Raw genomic sequence first — 17777 nt, forward strand, 5'->3', positions numbered from 1 at the left:
CAATGTATGCTGTAGCGTTAAGATTTCCCTTCACTGGAACTTAGGGGCCTAGCCCGAACCATGAAAAACAGCCCCAGACCATTATTCTTTCTCCACCAAACTTTACAGTTGGCACTATGCATTCGGGCAGGTAGCGTTCTCCTGGCCTCCGCCAAACCCAGTTTAGTCCGTCAGACTGCCAGATGGTGAAGCATGATTCATCACTCCAGAGAACGCGTTTCCACTTCTCCAGAGTCCAATGGCGGTGAGCTTTACACCACTCCAGCCAACGCTTGTCATTGCGCATGGTGATCTTAGGCTTGTGTGCGGCTGCTCGGCCATGGAAACCCATTTCCTGAAGCTCCCGACTAATAGTTATTGTGCTGACGTTGCTTCCAGAGGCAGTTTGGAACTCGGTAGTGAGTGTTGCAACCGAGGACAGACGATTTTTATGCACTACGCACTTCAGCACTTGGCGGTCCCATTCTGTGAGCTTGTGTGGCCTACCACTTCGCGGCTGAGCCGTTGTTGCTCCTAGACGTTTCCACTTCACAATAACAGCACTAACAGTTGACCGGGGCAGCTCTAGCAGGTCAGACATTTAACGAACTGACTTAAATGTGCTCTTCAGTAAGGCCATTCTATTGCCAATGTTTGTCTATGAAGAATGCATGGCTGTGTGCTCGATTTTGATCTTGATTTTATAAACCTGTCAACAACACTAATTTGAAGGGGTGTCCACATACTTTTGTATATATAGTGTACCTCTGATGCAACAATTCAATAACCAACATTACAGCTGTCAACATTATAGCTGTCAACGTTAAAGCTGTCAACGTTATAGCTGTCAACAATATAGCTGTCAACGTGATGTTCTTCCCTGATTTTACAGACTACCCTGAGCAACACACATACATAGTACACAGACTGAGAGACATTTATCTATCAGATAAAACAGTCTATAACCAGGCTTAGATTTATCTGATATCATAACAAATACGACTTTGTGCTTTTAAAACCCTGTGGAAACCCAACCACCGGGTCCACCCTTAGTATAGTGATTAACAGCCTCAACGGCCAATCCAAGTGTTCCTCCTCGACAGACAAATAATTTGATAAAATGTGACTTGATCAAAGTGTGAGTTCCTCGATGTCGTCGTCGAAGGAAGCAATGGCTCGTACGGTCGGCCTGCTCTCGGTCACGTGGAGGGAGGAGAGGAAGGGTGCAGGGGACTTGGGCTCAAAGGGGAAAAAGCCTTCTCTGCAGTTGCGGGGGCCGGTGAGGGTGGAGGTGGGGGGGCTAAAGAGGACATCTGGATTGCTGTCGGAGATCGGGGAGGGGCTGGATGGGGGGCCAAAGAGCTGCTGCAACAAAATGGACTTCCTCTCCTTTTCCGAGCCTAGGCCTCCTCTCTCCTTCTCTCTCTCTGACTGCCCCAGCAGAGCGTCCAGAGCCGAGGGCGGTGGTGGGGTTGGGAAGCCTGTGCCCCCCCGTGGGGCCGGCCGTCCAAAGGAGGGGGCGTAGCTACCGAAAGCCAGGTCCTCGCTTGAGTTCTGAGCCCTCACCCCTCTCCTCCCAGTCCCTATCCCCACCCCTGGACCCAAACCGCTCTCTGCCCCCCCTCGCCCTGACCTGCCCCCCTCCCTGCTCTCCGCCCCCCCACGCAAACCGCCCGTCTCCTCCGGCTCAGTGAAGCTGAAGATGGAAGGGTTCTGGTTCCGTGGCTCGGAGAACCGTCGAGGAGAACGTGCAGTGGAACCCGAGCTAGACTCTGGGGGTTCTGGGTCGACCTCGGAGAACAGTGGATCGTTCTGCTTGTCAATCTCCCTCAGCTTGGCCAATAGTTGCTCCTTCCTGCGACGTTCTGCCTCCGCCACTTCCTGACTGGCTAGCGCCGCTTGGTTGCGCCTCTCAACCTCTTCCTGGACTTGGCCACGCCTCTTCCTGTTCTCTTCCTCCTTCTGGATCCGCCTCTTACTCTCCTCCTCCTCCTTCTCCCAGCCTAGAGAGAGAGAGAGAGAGAGAGAGAGAGAGAGAGAGAGAGAGAGAGAGAGAGAGAGAGAGAGAGAGAGAGAGAGAGAGAGAGAGAGAGAGAGAGAGAGAGAGAGAGAGAGAGAGAGAGAGAGAGAGAGAGAGAGAGAGAGAGAGAGAGAGAGAGAGAGAGAGAGAGAGAGAGAGAGAGAGAGAGAGAGAGAGAGAGAGAGAGAGAGTGTGTGTTCAGGGTATGGTTCTACGTGGTGGTGGTCAAAGTATGGTTACGTGGTGGTTATAGTCCTCTCACCATCTCTCAGTCTCTTGGTCTTTTCTTCAAGTGTGTCCAACTCCCGGTCAATCCTCTGCTTCTGCTCCTTCTCCCTCGCCCTCTCCTTCTCTAGCTCTCTTGCTCTCTCTCTCTCCACCCTCTCTCGCTCCTCTATCTCCTTTCTCTCCTCAGTCTCCTTCGGCCTTCGCTCTGCCATGTCAACCTCCTGTCCAGAGAAGGAGAGAGAGAGAGAGAGAGAGGGAAAGAAGGACAGAGAAAGGGAGAAGGGGAGAGAGGAAGAGAGGTCATCCATACATACAGTTGAAGTCGGAAGTTTACATACACCTTAGCCAAATACATTTAAACTCAGTTTTTCACAATTCCTGACATTTAATCCTAGTAAAAATTCCCTGTTTTAGGTCAGTTAGGATCACCACTTTATTTTAAGAATGTGAAATGTCAGAATAATAGTAGAGAGAATTATTTATTTCAGCTTTTATTTATTTCATCACATTCCCAGTGGGTCAGACGTTTACATACACTCAATTAGTATTTGGTAGCATTGCCTTTAAATTGTTTAACTTGGGTCAAACATTGCGGGTAGCCTTTCACAAGCTTCCCACAATAAGTTGGGTGAATTTTGGCCTATTCCTCCTGACTGAGCTGGTGTAACTGAGTCAGGTTTGTAGGCCTCCTTGCTCGCACATGCTTTTTCAGTTCTGCCCACACATTTTCTATAGGATTGAGGTCAGGGAGATGGCCACTCCAATACCTTGACTTTGTTGTCCTTAAGCCATTTTGCCACAACTTTGGAAGTATGCTTGGGGTCATTGTCCATTTGGAAGACCCATTTGCGACCAAGCTTTAACTTTCTGACTGATGTCTTGAGATGTTGCTTCAATATAGCCACATAATTTTCCTTCCTCATGATGCCATCTATTTTGTGAAGTGCACCAGTCCCTCCTGCAGCAAAGCACCCCCACAGCATGATGCTGCCACCCCCGTGCTTCACGGTTGGGATGGTGTTCTTCGGCTTGTAAGCCTGGCTCTTTTTCCTCCAAACATAACGATGGTCATTATTGCCAAACAGTTCTATTTTTGTTTCATCAGACCAGAGGACATTTCTCCAAAAAGTACGATCTTTGTCCCCATGTGCAGTTGCAAACCGTAGTCTGGCTTTTTTATGGCGGTTTTGGAGCAGTGGCTTCTTCCTTGCTGAGCGGCCTTTCAGGTTATGTCGATATAGGACTCATTCTACTGTGGATATAGATACTTTTGTACCTGTTTCCTCCAGCATCTTCACAAGGTCATTTGCTGTTGTTCTGGGATTGATTTAATCTTTTCGCACCAAAGTATGCGTCTCATTCCTGAGCGGTATGACGGCTGCGTGGTCCCATGGTGTTTATACTTGCGTACTATTGTTTGTACAGATGAATGTGGTACCTTCAGGCATTTGGAAATTGCTCCCAAGGATGAACCAGCCTTGTGGAGGTCTACAAAAAAATGTCTGAGGTCTTGGCTGATTCCTTTTGATTTTCCCATGATTTCAAGCAAAGAGGCACTGAGTTTGAAGGTAGGCCTTGAAATACATCCACAGGTACACCTCCAATTGACTCAAATGATGTCAATTAGCCTATCAGAAGCTTCTAAACCCATGACATCATTTTCTGGAATTTCCCAAGCTGTTTAAAGGCACAGTCAACTTAGTGTACAGTGAGGGAAAAAAGTATTTGATCCCCTGCTGATTTTGTACGTTTGCCCACTGACAAAGAAATGATCAGTCTATAATTTTAATGGTAGGTTTATTTGAACAGTAAAACTCCAGAAAAACCCATTTCAAAGATGTTATAAATTGATTTGCATTTTAATGAGGGAAATAAGTATTTGACCCCCTCTCAATCAGAAAGATATCTGGCTCCCAGGTGTCTTTTATACAGGTAACGAGCTGAGATTAGGAGCACACTCTTAAAGGGAGTGCTCCTAATCTCAGCTTGTTACCTGTATAAAAGACACCTGTCCACAGAAGCAATCAATCAATCAGATTCCAAACTCTCCACCATGGCCAAGACCAAAGAGCTCTCCAAGGATGTCAGGGACAAGATTGTAGACCTACACAAGGCTGGAATGGGCTACAAGACCATCGCCAAGCAGCTTGGTGAGAAGGTGACAACAGTTGGTGTGATTATTCGCAAATGGAAGAAACACAAAATAACTGTCAATCTCCCTCGGCCTGGGGCTCCATGCAAGATCTCACCTCGTGAGTTGCAATGATCATGAGAACGGTGAGGAATCAGCCCAGAACTACACGGGAGGATCTTGTCAATGATCTCAAGGCAGCTGGGACCATAGTCACCAAGAAAACAATTGGTAACACACTGCGCCGTGAAGGACTGAAATCCTGCAGCGCCCGCAAGGTCCCCCTGCTCAAGAAAGCACATATACAGGGCCGTCTGAAGTTTGCCAATGAACATCTGAATGATTCAGAGGAGAACTGGGTGAAAGTGTTGTGGTCAGATGAGACCAAAATCGAGGTCTTTGGCATCAACTCAACTCGCCATGTTTGGAGGAGGAGGAATGCTGCCTATGACCCCCAGCATCAAAGGGACGATGGACGGGGCCATGTACCGTCAAATCTTGGGTGAGAACCTCCTTCCCTCAGCCAGGGCATTGAAAATGGGTCGTGGATGGGTATTCCAGCATGTCAATGACCCAAAACACACGGCCAAGGCAACAAAGGAGTGGCTCAAGAAGAAGCACATTAAGGTCCTGGAGTGGCCTAGCCAGTCTCCAGACCTTAATCCCATAGAAAATCTGTGGAGGGAGCTGAAGGTTCGAGTTGCCAAACGTCAGCCTCGAAACCTTAATGACTTGGAGAAGATCTGCAAAGAGGAGTGGGACAAAATCCCACCTGAGATGTGTGCAAACCTGGTGGCCAACTACAAGAAACGTCTGACCTATGTGTGATTGCCAACAAGGGTTTTGCCACCAAGTACTAAGTCATGTTTTGCAGAGGGGTCAAATACTTATTTCCCTCATTAAAATGCAAATCAATTTATAACATTTTTGACATGTGTTTTTCAGGATTTTTTTGTTATTATTCTGTCTCTCACTGTTCAAATAAACCTACCATTAAAATTATAGACTGTTCATGTCTTTGTCAGTGGGCAAATGTACAAAATCAGCAGGGGATCAAATACTTTTTTCCCTCACTGTATGTAAACTTCTGACCCACTGGAATTGTGATACAGTGAATTATAAGTGAAATAATCTGTCTGTAAACAATTGTTTGAAAAATTACTTGTGTCATGCACAAAGTAGATGTCCTAACCGACTTGCCAAAACTATAGTTTGTTAACAAGAAATATGTGGAGTGGTTGAAAAACGAGTTTTAATGTCTCCAACCTAAGTGTATGTAAACTTCCGACTTCAACTGTACATCAACAAGCTGTTCAAAACCAGTGCACTATATACCCTCCGAGAACCTTTTGGGTTGCCACACCTGCAGAACTTTTCCAGGTAAAAAAGGACCCTGGAAGAACCCCTGTGTAACGGTTCAAACTGAACCTTTTTGTGTTTGGAGGGGTTACATTTTGAACCTTTTTAATTATATATTGTAGAGATAGCAGCCTATCAGATTGGAGGCGTGGCTTATTGGAGGCATTTTTGGTCACCCGTTAGCATAAATGTTTTGTACACTGCAAATTAAAGTGTTCCTTGAACATGCATATTACATATCCTAATATCATATGGATAATATGAACATTGTAAAGTGGTAACTTTTCCAACTTTATCTTGGCCAGGTCGCAGTTGTAAATGAGAACCTGTTCTCAACTGGCTTACCTGGTTAAATAAAGGTTAAATAAATAAAATAAAATAAAATAAAAAACTTTGGGATTGGCTGTTGAGGAACTCACACACCTCTGATAGCATCATTGAAGCTACAAAACTGTCAGTGTTTAACCTCAACTGGACGGAGTCAGGCGCAGGAGGGTAAATCACAGAATAAAGGTTTATTCCGTATACATGTCGATACAAAGTACCAGGAGCTCCACCGAGCTCATATAACCTCCACAATAAACAATCACACACAAAGACAAAGGGGCAGAGGGAACACTTATACAGGTGCTGATGAGGGGAATATGAACCAGGACAAGGGGGGCAGAGGGAACACTTATACAGGTACTGATGAGGGGAATATGAACCAGGACAAGGGGGCAGAGGGAACACTTATACAGGTGCTGATGAGGGGATATGAACCAGGTGTGTGTAACAAACAAGACACAACAAATGGAATGACGAGATGAGGAGCGGCAGTGGCTAGAAGGCCGGTGACGACGAACGCCGAAGCCTGCCCGAACAAGTAGAGGAGGCAGCTTCGGAGGAAGTCGTGACATTAACATGTGATGACAATACAACAGAACAGACTAACAGGAATGACATTTACTCTAACGGGTGGCCAAAAACAGATATATGATCTATCTTAATGCCACACTCTTACTAAGCCACGCCTCCGCTACAGGGTTCCTCCAAGAACTCCTCAACTAACCAAAGGTGCAAATACGAACGGGTGCAAAAGTACAGTGCCTTGCAAAAGTATTCAGCTCATTTATTTACATTTTATTGTGTTACCATTTTTTCTTAAAAGATGTATAACAATTAAATAACTCAAATATAGTCGTTGAATAAGTATTCAGCTCCCTGAGTAAATACATGTTAAAATCACCTTTGGCGTCGATCACAGCTGTGAGTCTTCTTGGGTAAGTCTCTAAGAGATTTCCACACCTGGAATGTGCAACATCTGCCCATTATTCTTTTCATAATTCTTCGAGCTCTGTCAATATGTTACAAGCAGGCTTGACTACTGTAATGCTCTCCTGTCTGGTCTACCCAAGAAAGCCATTGGTCAACTGTAAAACATACAGAATGCTGCAGCACGGGTACTGACCAAGACCAGACGGAGAGCACACATTACACCGGTTTTAACGTCTCTGCACTGGCTGCCTGTGAGTTTTATAATTCGTTTTAAGATAATTGTATTGGTTTTTAAATCAATCCACGATTGTGCACCCCAATACATGTCAGACATGCTTTAAGTTCTGTACCCAGTAGGTCCCTCAGGTCCTCTGGCACTGGCCTTTTAACTATCCCAAACCCAGGACCAAGAGGCATGGAGAGGCAGCCTTTAGTTACTATGCCCCCAGCCACTGGAATAGCCTGCCAGAGAACCTGAGGGGGGCTGAAACTGTGGACATATTTAAAAGAGATTTTAAAACACATCTTTTTAGCTTTCCTTTCCCTCAGGGTGCTTTTAAGTTGTTCAGTTTTAGTCATTCTTTAGTTTTTGATCTTATGTTTGTTGTCTAGTAAATATTTCAGCTTTTATTTTCATTGTTTTTTATTTGTTTTTTTCCTGTAAAGCACATTGTTTTGCATTCCATGTCTGAAATGTGCTGTATAAATAAAGCTTGATTTGATTTGATTTTGGGGGATCATGGCTTGCCATAGATCTTCAAGCAGATTTAAGTCCAAACTGTAACTCGGCCACTCAGGAACATTCACTGTCTTCTTGGTGAGCAACTCCAGTGTAGATTTGGCCTTGTGTTGTAGGTTATTGTCCTGCTGAAAGGGGAATTCCTCTCCCAGTGTCTGGATTAAAGCAGGTTTTCCTCTAGGGTTTTGTCTGTTCTTAGCTCCATCCTGTTTCTTTTCATCCAGAACCCCCCCTCCATCCTGTTTATTTTCATCCAGAACCCACCCCCCACCCCCCACCCCCCACCCCCCCAGTCTTTGCCGATGTCAAGCATTCCCAGACCATGATGCAGCCACCACCAAGCTTGAAAATAAAAATAAGTAGTTAGGTTTCCATCCAATTTGGTACAGAGTTTCATGCGAACGTTCTAAGAATCTGCATTAAACAAACATTTTCCCACCAGAGATGTGTTTCCATCAATATAATATAATATGCCATTTAGCAGACGCTTTTATCCAAAGCGACTTACAGTCATGCGTGCATACATTTTTTTTGTGTATGGGTGGTCCCGGGGTTCGAACCCACTACCTTGGCGTTACAAGCGCCGTGCTCTACCAGCTGAGCTACAGAGGACCACAAACGGACTTATTGATGGATAAAAGGCTGTAAGTGATGACGTAGAGCAAATCAAAAGAACCTTTGTGGATAAATTCCCAATGTACCGAATAAAGAATACAAGTGAAATGGGTTTCCATCACATTTTCAACTCTACTGATGGTTTTGTGACAAAAACTGTTGCGTTGTGTAGCGAGTGTGCCCACTCTGGTCCTGGCATGTGCGCTCTAGCCAACAGGTGGCAGATACAGTGCGGGTAGGCTACCTATATTATGAGATTATTATGGATAAGAGCAATATTATTTTTATTTGTCAAATGGCAGCCAAGCGTCAATCATCATGTAACCAGTATAAGACCCTCAATATTTATTGGAAAGGAGCATCAAGCTCATTACCTTGCACTTTCACCGCCCTGTGAAGTTCATTGTAACTAATTTAATCTGTAGCCTGATAAACTGCATGCTTTCCCAAGTCGTAGTGGGAGGACCACACAACGTATCATCACACACAACATATCATTGCGTGACTCCCAAGTTTAAATTCGATATGATGGTCATTATATCAATATTTAATATATTAATATTTGCGCATAAAGGCGTGTCCACACAAAAAGATCCCACCATGTCGAACGAACAAATTGTCCGTTGGCATTCATAACATTGTTCTGTGATCTTTCCATTAGCCCGGTTATGAGGTAATTCATCAGCATGAAATGGTTGGATGGATGGTAACCTGGTTAGTTACTCAGTGATGTGTTGTGTGGATTTGCCCCAAACACAAGGCTTTGCATTTAGGTTACATTTACATTTACATTTGAGTCATTTAGCAGACGCTCTTATCCAGAGCGACTTACAGGAGCAATTAGGGTTAAGTGCCTTGCTCAAGGGCACATCAACAGAGGTTAAAAATGTATCTTCCTTTACTATGTTTTTTTGCAGTATTACTTTAGTGCCTTGTTGCAAACAGGATGCATGTTTTTATTCTGTATATTTGTATTTGGTTTTTCACTCACTGTCATTTAGGTCATTACAATGTTGTTGATCCATCCTCAGTGTCACACCCTGGCTCTGGGACTCTATATGTTGAGCCAGGGTGTGTTCATTCTATGTGTTGTATTTCTTTGTTGGGAGTTCTAGTTTGTTTATTTCTTTGTTGGCCAGAGTGACTCCCAATCAGAGGCAACGAGTGTCAGCTGTGGCTGGTTGTCTCTGATTGGGAGCCATATTTAAACTGTCGGTTTTCCCTTAGTGTTTGTGGGATCTTGTTTCTAGTCTGTTTGTGTTAGACCGTGAACTGTCACGTTATCGTTTTGTTGGTTTTGATCGTGTCTCTAAATAAAGAGTATGTTTGCCTGCAACGCTGCGCCTTGGTCTTCATCTGTTCTAGACGATCGTGACACTCAGATTTCTCCCGTCACAGCCATTGAACTCTGTAGCTGTTTTAAAATCACTAATGGCCTCATGGTAACATCCCTGAGCAGTTTAATTCCTGTCCTGCAGCTCAGTTCAGAAGGACGACTGTCTAGAGAGGAGGGAATATGGCAGTTTGGCGCTGGAGGGAATATGGCAGTTTGGCGCTGGAGGGAATAGCGGCAGTTTGGCGCTGGAGGGAATAGCGGCAGTTGTACGGGCTCCTTTGCTATTTTGGTGTATTTTATTTTGTGCTGATCGTAACTTTGTTTTGTACATAATGTTTCCGCCATCGTTTCTTATGACTGAAAATACCTTCTGGACATCAGAACAGCTATCACTAACCGCGATTTGGACGATGACTTCTACATCAATAAGTAGGAGGCGAAAGACATATGGATTATCTCGGACCGGCCCAAATCCCCGACACTCGAAGAAGGAGGAGACGGCGCTATAGAGGCCAGCGTGCGGGATACCTGATGAGACTACGTCGGATAGTGGATAAATCGCCTCTACCCTCCGTTCTATTGGCAAACGTGCAATCACTGGAGAATAAACTGGATGAGCTTCGTTCGAGACTATCCTATCAAATCTGACCATAACGCTATCCTCCTGATTCCTGCTTAAAAGCAAAAACTCAAACAGTGACGTGCTCAATACGGAAGTGGTCCGATGAAGGGGATGCTAAGCTACAGGACTGTTTCGCTACAACAAACTAGAATGTGTTCTGGGATTCATCCTATGGCATTGATGAGTTTACCACATCAATCACCGGTTTCATTAATAAGTGCATCGATGACGTCGTCCCCACAGTGACCGTATGTACATATCCCAACCAGAAGCCATGGATTACAGGCAACATCCGTCCTGAGTTAAAGGCTAGAGCTGCCGGTCGCTTATCAGAAATCCCGCTACGCCTTATGCTGAACCATCAGACAGGCAAAGTGTCAATACAAGACCAAGATCGAATCCTACTACATGGGCTCTGACGCTCGTCGGATGTGGCAAGGCTTGCAAACTATCACGGATTACTAAGGGAAACCATGCATGAGCCATGCATGAGAGCACCAACTGTTCTGGACAACTGTGTGATCACGCTCTCCGTAGCCGATGTGAGTAAGAGCCAATTTATGCTTAATCCGAAAATCGGATCAGAGGCGCCATTTAGCAGACGCTTTTATCCAAAGCGACTTACAGTCATGTGTGCATACATTTTTACGTATGGGTGGTCCCGGGGATCGAACCCACTACCCTGGCGTTACAAGCGCCATTCTCTACCAATTGAGCTACAGAGGACCTCACTACAGAGTCGCAGTTTTGTCTCACCAGGGGTTATGGTAGGATTCGCTTTTATCATCGAAGGAATGAGCGTTACACCGAGGCCTGTACTCTGGAGCGGGATTGATTTGGTGGTGGGTCCGTCATGGTCTGGGGCGGTGTGTCACAGCATCATCGGACTGAGCTTGTTGTCATTGCAGGCAATCTCAACGCTGTGCATTACAGGGAAGACATCCTCCACCCTCTTGTGGTACCCTTCCTGCAGGCTCATCCTGACATGACCCTCCAGCATGACAATACCACCAGCCATGCTGCTGGTTCTGTGCGTGATTTTTTGCAAGACAATAATGTCAGTGTTCTGCCATGGCCAGCGAAGAACCCGGATCTCAATCCCATTGAGCACGTCTGGGACCTGTTGGATCGGAGGGTGAGGGCTAGGGCCATTCCCCCCAGAAATGTCCGGGAACTTGCAGGTGCCTTGGTGGAAGAGTGGGGTAACATCTCACAGTAATAACTGCCAAATTTGGTGAGTCCATGAGGAGGAGATGCACTGCAGTACTTAATAAAGCTGGTGGCCACACCAGATACTGACAGGGTTATCTTTGGTCTCTTTGTTGCCTCTCTGATTAATGCCCTCCTTGCCTGGTCCGTGAGTTTTGGTGGGCGGCACTCTCTTGGCAGGTTTGTTGTGGTGCCATATTATTTTATTTTTTTTATAATGGATTTAATGGTGTTCCGTGGGATGTTGATGCCAAGAGTGTGCAAAGCTGCCTTCAAGGCAAAGGGTGGCTACTTTGAAGAATCTCAAATATAAAATATATTTTGATTTGTTTAAACACTTTTTTGGTCACGACATGATTCCATATGTGTTATTTCATAGTTTTGATGTCTTCACTATTATTCTGCCATGTAGAAAATAGTAAAAAAAATTAAGAAAAACCCTGGAATGAGTAGGTCTGTCCAAACTTTTGACTGGTAGTGTATATGTGGGTATGGGTATGTATTTATATATTTACAGAAACTATATATGGGGGATTGGAAATGATGCAGACAATTACATTGATGCTACAATCTATCTTTAATATTAAAGCTGATCTACTAAGAATAAAATAATAACATAAATAATAACATTAATAATCATACTAAAGTTACAAGTATAAGACAGCAAATTTGATTTTAATTGTGAAATATAACTAAGGTATGTAAATATAATAGGGCCTATTTGTATAATTAGTAGGCTGACGCATATACACCTTTGATAATATTTCCCCTGATGTTATTATCCTACCTCCTCCTCTCTCTCTCTCTATTGTTGCTTCAGTCCTTCCTCGCTTTCAACAGTTAAATATGTTTTGTTGTCCTTATCTTCATCATTGTAATGTCATCCTTGAATTATATAGGACTAGAATTAGATGCAGAAGGCTTTCACTTCTCTTAACGAAGATTGAATGGTTATGGGTCTGAATAAATAACTGCTTGCTTACCCCCACGTTCGCTCTTCTTTCAAACTACCCGTGAGTTCTATTGGATGCTGTATTTAACGTTTTCGAAAGAGGTAGACTAGGACATCTATATATATATATATCTATCTATCTATCTATAGGCCTATATCTAGAACAGGATCTAGAACAAGATTATCTATTTTAGATGCAATTTGAATGGAGTTGATGGAGAGAGAGAAAGACTGTGAGAGAGTGAACAAAGTTGACTACAAATAAAGTTGCCAAATGTCTTTGTAATTGATACAAACAAGATGCTTCAAATGAAAACCGAGATGACTGCATTAAAAATATAAACAGTAGGCTATAGGCCAATTACAATCATATTGAAATACATTTGATGTTAAAAATCAATTGAGTTCTATTTTGCTACTTGTAGGCTACTGTGCAATTTGTCTCATGAGGTGAATAATTAAGTGTCAAATCTGTGATTTAGTGCATTATTGGCTAAGCGTTAGAATCAGCCATCTCAACATTTGCAGGAGCTGATCCATCAATAGAAATAATTATAAAATGTTAAAGGAAATACTTGAATGGACAAAGCTGATCCGAGAGCAGCTCAGATCCCATCAGTACCGACAGAGTGCTCGTGGGGTGTCCTGATTAAAAGCAACAATATTCGACTGATATTCGCTGCAGCTGCAATTAAAAAAAACAAATCTTTACAATAAAATAATAAGGTTACACCCGAAAGCCAGATTGAGCCATGGTGAGATGATAGGTCTACATGCATTGTTACCATGATGAGATGACAGGTCTACATGCATTGTTACCATGGTGAGATGATAGGTATACATGCATTGTTACCATGGTGAGATGAGAGGTCTACATGCATTGTTACCATGGTGAGATGATAGGTCTACATGCATTGTTACCATGGTGAGATGATAGGTCTACATGCATTGTTACCATGGTGAGATGATAGGTCTACATGCATTGTTTCCATGGTGAGATGATAGGTCTACATGCATTGTTACCATGTTGGGATGATAGGTCTACATGCATTGTTACCATGGTGAGATGATAGGTCTACATGCATTGTTACCATGGTGAGATGATAGGTCTACATGCATTGTTACCATGGTGAGATGATAGGTCTACATGCATTGTGAACTGCGCTCCATACTGAGATGGGCTGTCTGTCTCCACCCTGAGCATTGATTCATCATGCAGAGGCCGTAGAGAAGACAGATTTAGACATTGCATATAATTTAACAGTTCCGTTTCACGCCATGCTGTTAATGTAAAAGACACATGGGTGGCGCACAATTGGTCCAGCGTCGTCCAAGGTATGGGAGGGTTTGGCCGGCAGGGATGTGGGTTCGTTTCCCACGGGGGGCCAGTATAAAAAAAAAAAAAAACATGTATGCATTCACTAACTGTAAGTGGCTCTGGATAAGAGCGTCTGCTAAATGACTGAAATGTAAATGTAAATAATTTATTATAATTTACTGGTCATCTATCCCGGGAAAGGGGAGTGGTTTAGTTAAATCCCGGTCAATCTTGGTAACCGGGTTCCCGCCATTCAACCCTAGCCTGAACAGATCCACAGATGACGCAATCCCAATCGCACTCCACACTGCCCTTTCCCACCTGGACAAAAGGAACACCTACGTGAGAATGCTGTTCATTGACTACAGCTCAGCGTTCAACACCATAGTGCCCTCAAAGCTCATCACTAAGCTAAGGACCCTGGGACTGAACACGTCCGTCTGCAACTGGATCCTGGTCATCCTGACGGGCCGCCCCCAGGTGGTGAGGGTAGGTAACAACACATCCGCCACGCTGATCCTCAACACGGGGGCCCCTCAGGGGTGCGTGCTCAGTCCCCTCCTGTACTCCCTGTTCACCCACGACTTTGTGGTTGCGCACAACTCCAACACCATCATTAAGTTTGCCGACGACACAACGGTGGTAGGCCTGATCACCAACGAAGACGAGACAGCCTACAGGAAGGAGGTCAGAGACCTGGCCGTGTGGTGCCAGGACAACAACCTCTCCCTCAACGTCAGCACAACAAAGGAGCTGATCGTGGACTAGAGGAAACGGAGGGCCGAGCACGCCCCCATCCACATCACTAAGGAATTAACATGGTCCACACACACCCACACAGTTGTGAAGCGGGCACGACAACGCCTCTTCTCCCTCAGGAGGCTGAAAGGATTTGGTATGGGCCCCTCAGATCCTCATAAAGTTCTACAGCTGCACCATCGAGAGCATCTTGACTGGCTGCATCCCTGCCATCCAGGAGCTCTATACCAGGCGGCGTCAGAGGAAGGCCCTAAAAATGGTCAAAGACTCCAGCCACCCATGTCATAAACCGCTCTCTCTGCTACCGCACAGCAAGCGGTACCGATGCACCAAGTCTGGAACCAACAGGACCCTGAACAGCTTCTACCCCCAAGCCATAAGACTGCTACATAGTTAAATAGTTAATCAATAGCTGCCCGGACTATCTGCACTGACCCTTTTTGCACTAACTCTTTTGACTCATCACATACGCTGCTGTTACTGTCTATTATCAGTACCTTTTATTCCTAGTTATATGTACATATCTACCTCAATGACCTCGTACCCCTGCACATGGACTCGGTACTGGTACTCCCTGTATATTACCATGTAATAGTTACTCAATGTGTATTTATTCCTTTGTGTTATAATTTTTCTAATTTGTTTAATACATTTTTTTGGCATTTTGGGGTAAATTAGCATTTCACCGTTACTCTACACCTGTTGTTTACGCATGTGATAAATTACATTGATGTGTCTGGGTGGTTTAATACGTCACCCACAGGATAATTATTAACTTGACCATGCTTAAAGAGATATTCAATGTCTGATTGTGTTATTGTTACCCATCTACCAATCACTGCCCTTCTTTTATGAGGCTTTCTAAAAGCTCCCTGGTCTTTGTAGTTGAATCTGTGCTTTAAATTCAATACTTGACTGAAGGACCTTACAGATGTTGTATGTATGGGAGACAGAGGAAGGGTTAGTCATTAAAAAATAATGTAAACCCCAATTATTTCACACAGAGTATGCAACGACTATATTTTACTTATGAATTTTTTATCTTAAAATATATATACTCCCCCCCCCCCCCCACTGACATAGTATTTTGTGTAGACTGTTGACAAAAAGATGACAATTAAATGGATTTTAATCCCACTTTGTAACACAATAACATGTGAAGAAATCCAAGGGGTCTGAATACTTTTGCAAGACGCTGTAATGTAGGGAATAGGGTTGAAAAGCAGTACACTAGAGATAATAGGGTACTATTTGTGACTCACCCTAGAGCTGTAAGGTGTACTCAAGACACCTGGCTTGAGTGACAGGTAGTCATCAGGGGCTTGGTCGCCGTAGTGATAGTTGCCGTCGGTGATGGCCGGGGGCGGTGACGGGAAGTCTACGCTTAACGTCTTGTTAACTGTCTGTACTGCCTTAGAGCTGAACCTACTGGGGACTACACACACAGTATGGTTATATACACACACACACACACACACACACACACACACACACACACACACACAGTATAGTTATATACACACACACACACACACACACACACACACAGTATGGTTATATACACACACACACACACACACACACACACACACACACACACACACACACACACACACACACACACAGTATAGTTATATACACACACACACACACACACACAGTATAGTTATATACACACACACACACACACACACACACACACACACACACACACACACACACACAGTATGGTTATATACATAACACACACACACACACACACACACACACACACAGTATGGTTATATACACACACACACACACACACACACACACACACAGTATGGTTATATACATACACACACACACACACACACACACACACACACACACAGTATAGTTATATACACACACACACACACACACACAGTATAGTTATATACACACACACACACACACACACACACACACACACACACACACAGTATGGTTATATACACACACACACACACACACACACACACACACACACACACAGTATGGTTATATACACACACACACACACACACAGTATAGTTATATACACACACACACACACACACACACACACACACACACACACAGTATGGTTATATATACACACACACACACACACACAGTATAGTTATATACACACACACACACACACACACACAGTATAGTTATATACACACACACACACACACACACACACACACAGTATAGTTATATACACACACACACACACACACACACACACACACACACACACACACACACACAGTATGGTTATATACACACACACACACACACACACACACAGTATGGTTATATACACACACACACACACATACACACACACACACACACACACACACACACACACACACACACACACACACACACAGTATAGTTATATACACACACACACACACACACACACACAGTACAGTTATATACACACACACACACACACACAGTATAGTTATATACACACACACACACACACACACACACACACACACACACACACACACACACAGTATAGTTATATACACACACACACACACACACACAGTACAGTTATATAACACACACACACACACACACACACACACACACAGTATAGTTATATAACACACACACACACACACACACACACACAGTACAGTTATATACACACACACACACACACACAGTACAGTTATATACACACACACACACACACACAGTATAGTTATATACACACACACACACACAGTATAGTTATATACACACACACACACACACACACACAGTATAGTTATATACACACACACACACACACACACAGTATAGTTATATACACACACACACACACACACAGTATAGTTATACACACACACACACACACACACACACACACACACACACACAGTATAGTTATATACACACACACACACACACACACACACAGTATAGTTATATACACACACACACACACACACACACAGTATAGTTATACACACACACACACAGTACAGTTATACACACACACACACACACACACAGTACAGTTATACACACACACACACACACACACAGTATAGTTATACACACACACACACACACACACAGTATAGTTATACACACACACACACACACACACAGTATAGTTATACACACACACACACACACACACAGTACAGTTATACACACACACACACACACACACACACGCTCACACTCTCACGCACACACACACACACACACACAG

The 17777-nt window shown here is 44.0% G+C and overlaps 1 protein-coding gene across 1 annotated transcript in view; it reads right to left on the bottom strand.

Moving 5' to 3' along the window:
* Window positions 1-1110: 1110 nt before the first annotated feature.
* The window catches only part of lca5 (lebercilin LCA5), a 37368-nt gene continuing 20701 nt past the window's right edge, over window positions 1111-17777 (bottom strand). The window contains exons 8-10 of the mRNA XM_041864899.2: window positions 15787-15959; window positions 2262-2448; window positions 1111-1982 (exon numbers count right to left, since the gene is read on the bottom strand). Coding sequence (XP_041720833.1) covers window positions 1111-1982; window positions 2262-2448; window positions 15787-15959 — 1232 coding nt within the window. The remainder of the gene's footprint in view (window positions 1983-2261; window positions 2449-15786; window positions 15960-17777) is intronic.

This window comes from Coregonus clupeaformis, unplaced genomic scaffold (assembly GCF_020615455.1).
Source record: "Coregonus clupeaformis isolate EN_2021a unplaced genomic scaffold, ASM2061545v1 scaf0160, whole genome shotgun sequence".
Lineage (NCBI taxonomy): Eukaryota > Metazoa > Chordata > Actinopteri > Salmoniformes > Salmonidae > Coregonus > Coregonus clupeaformis.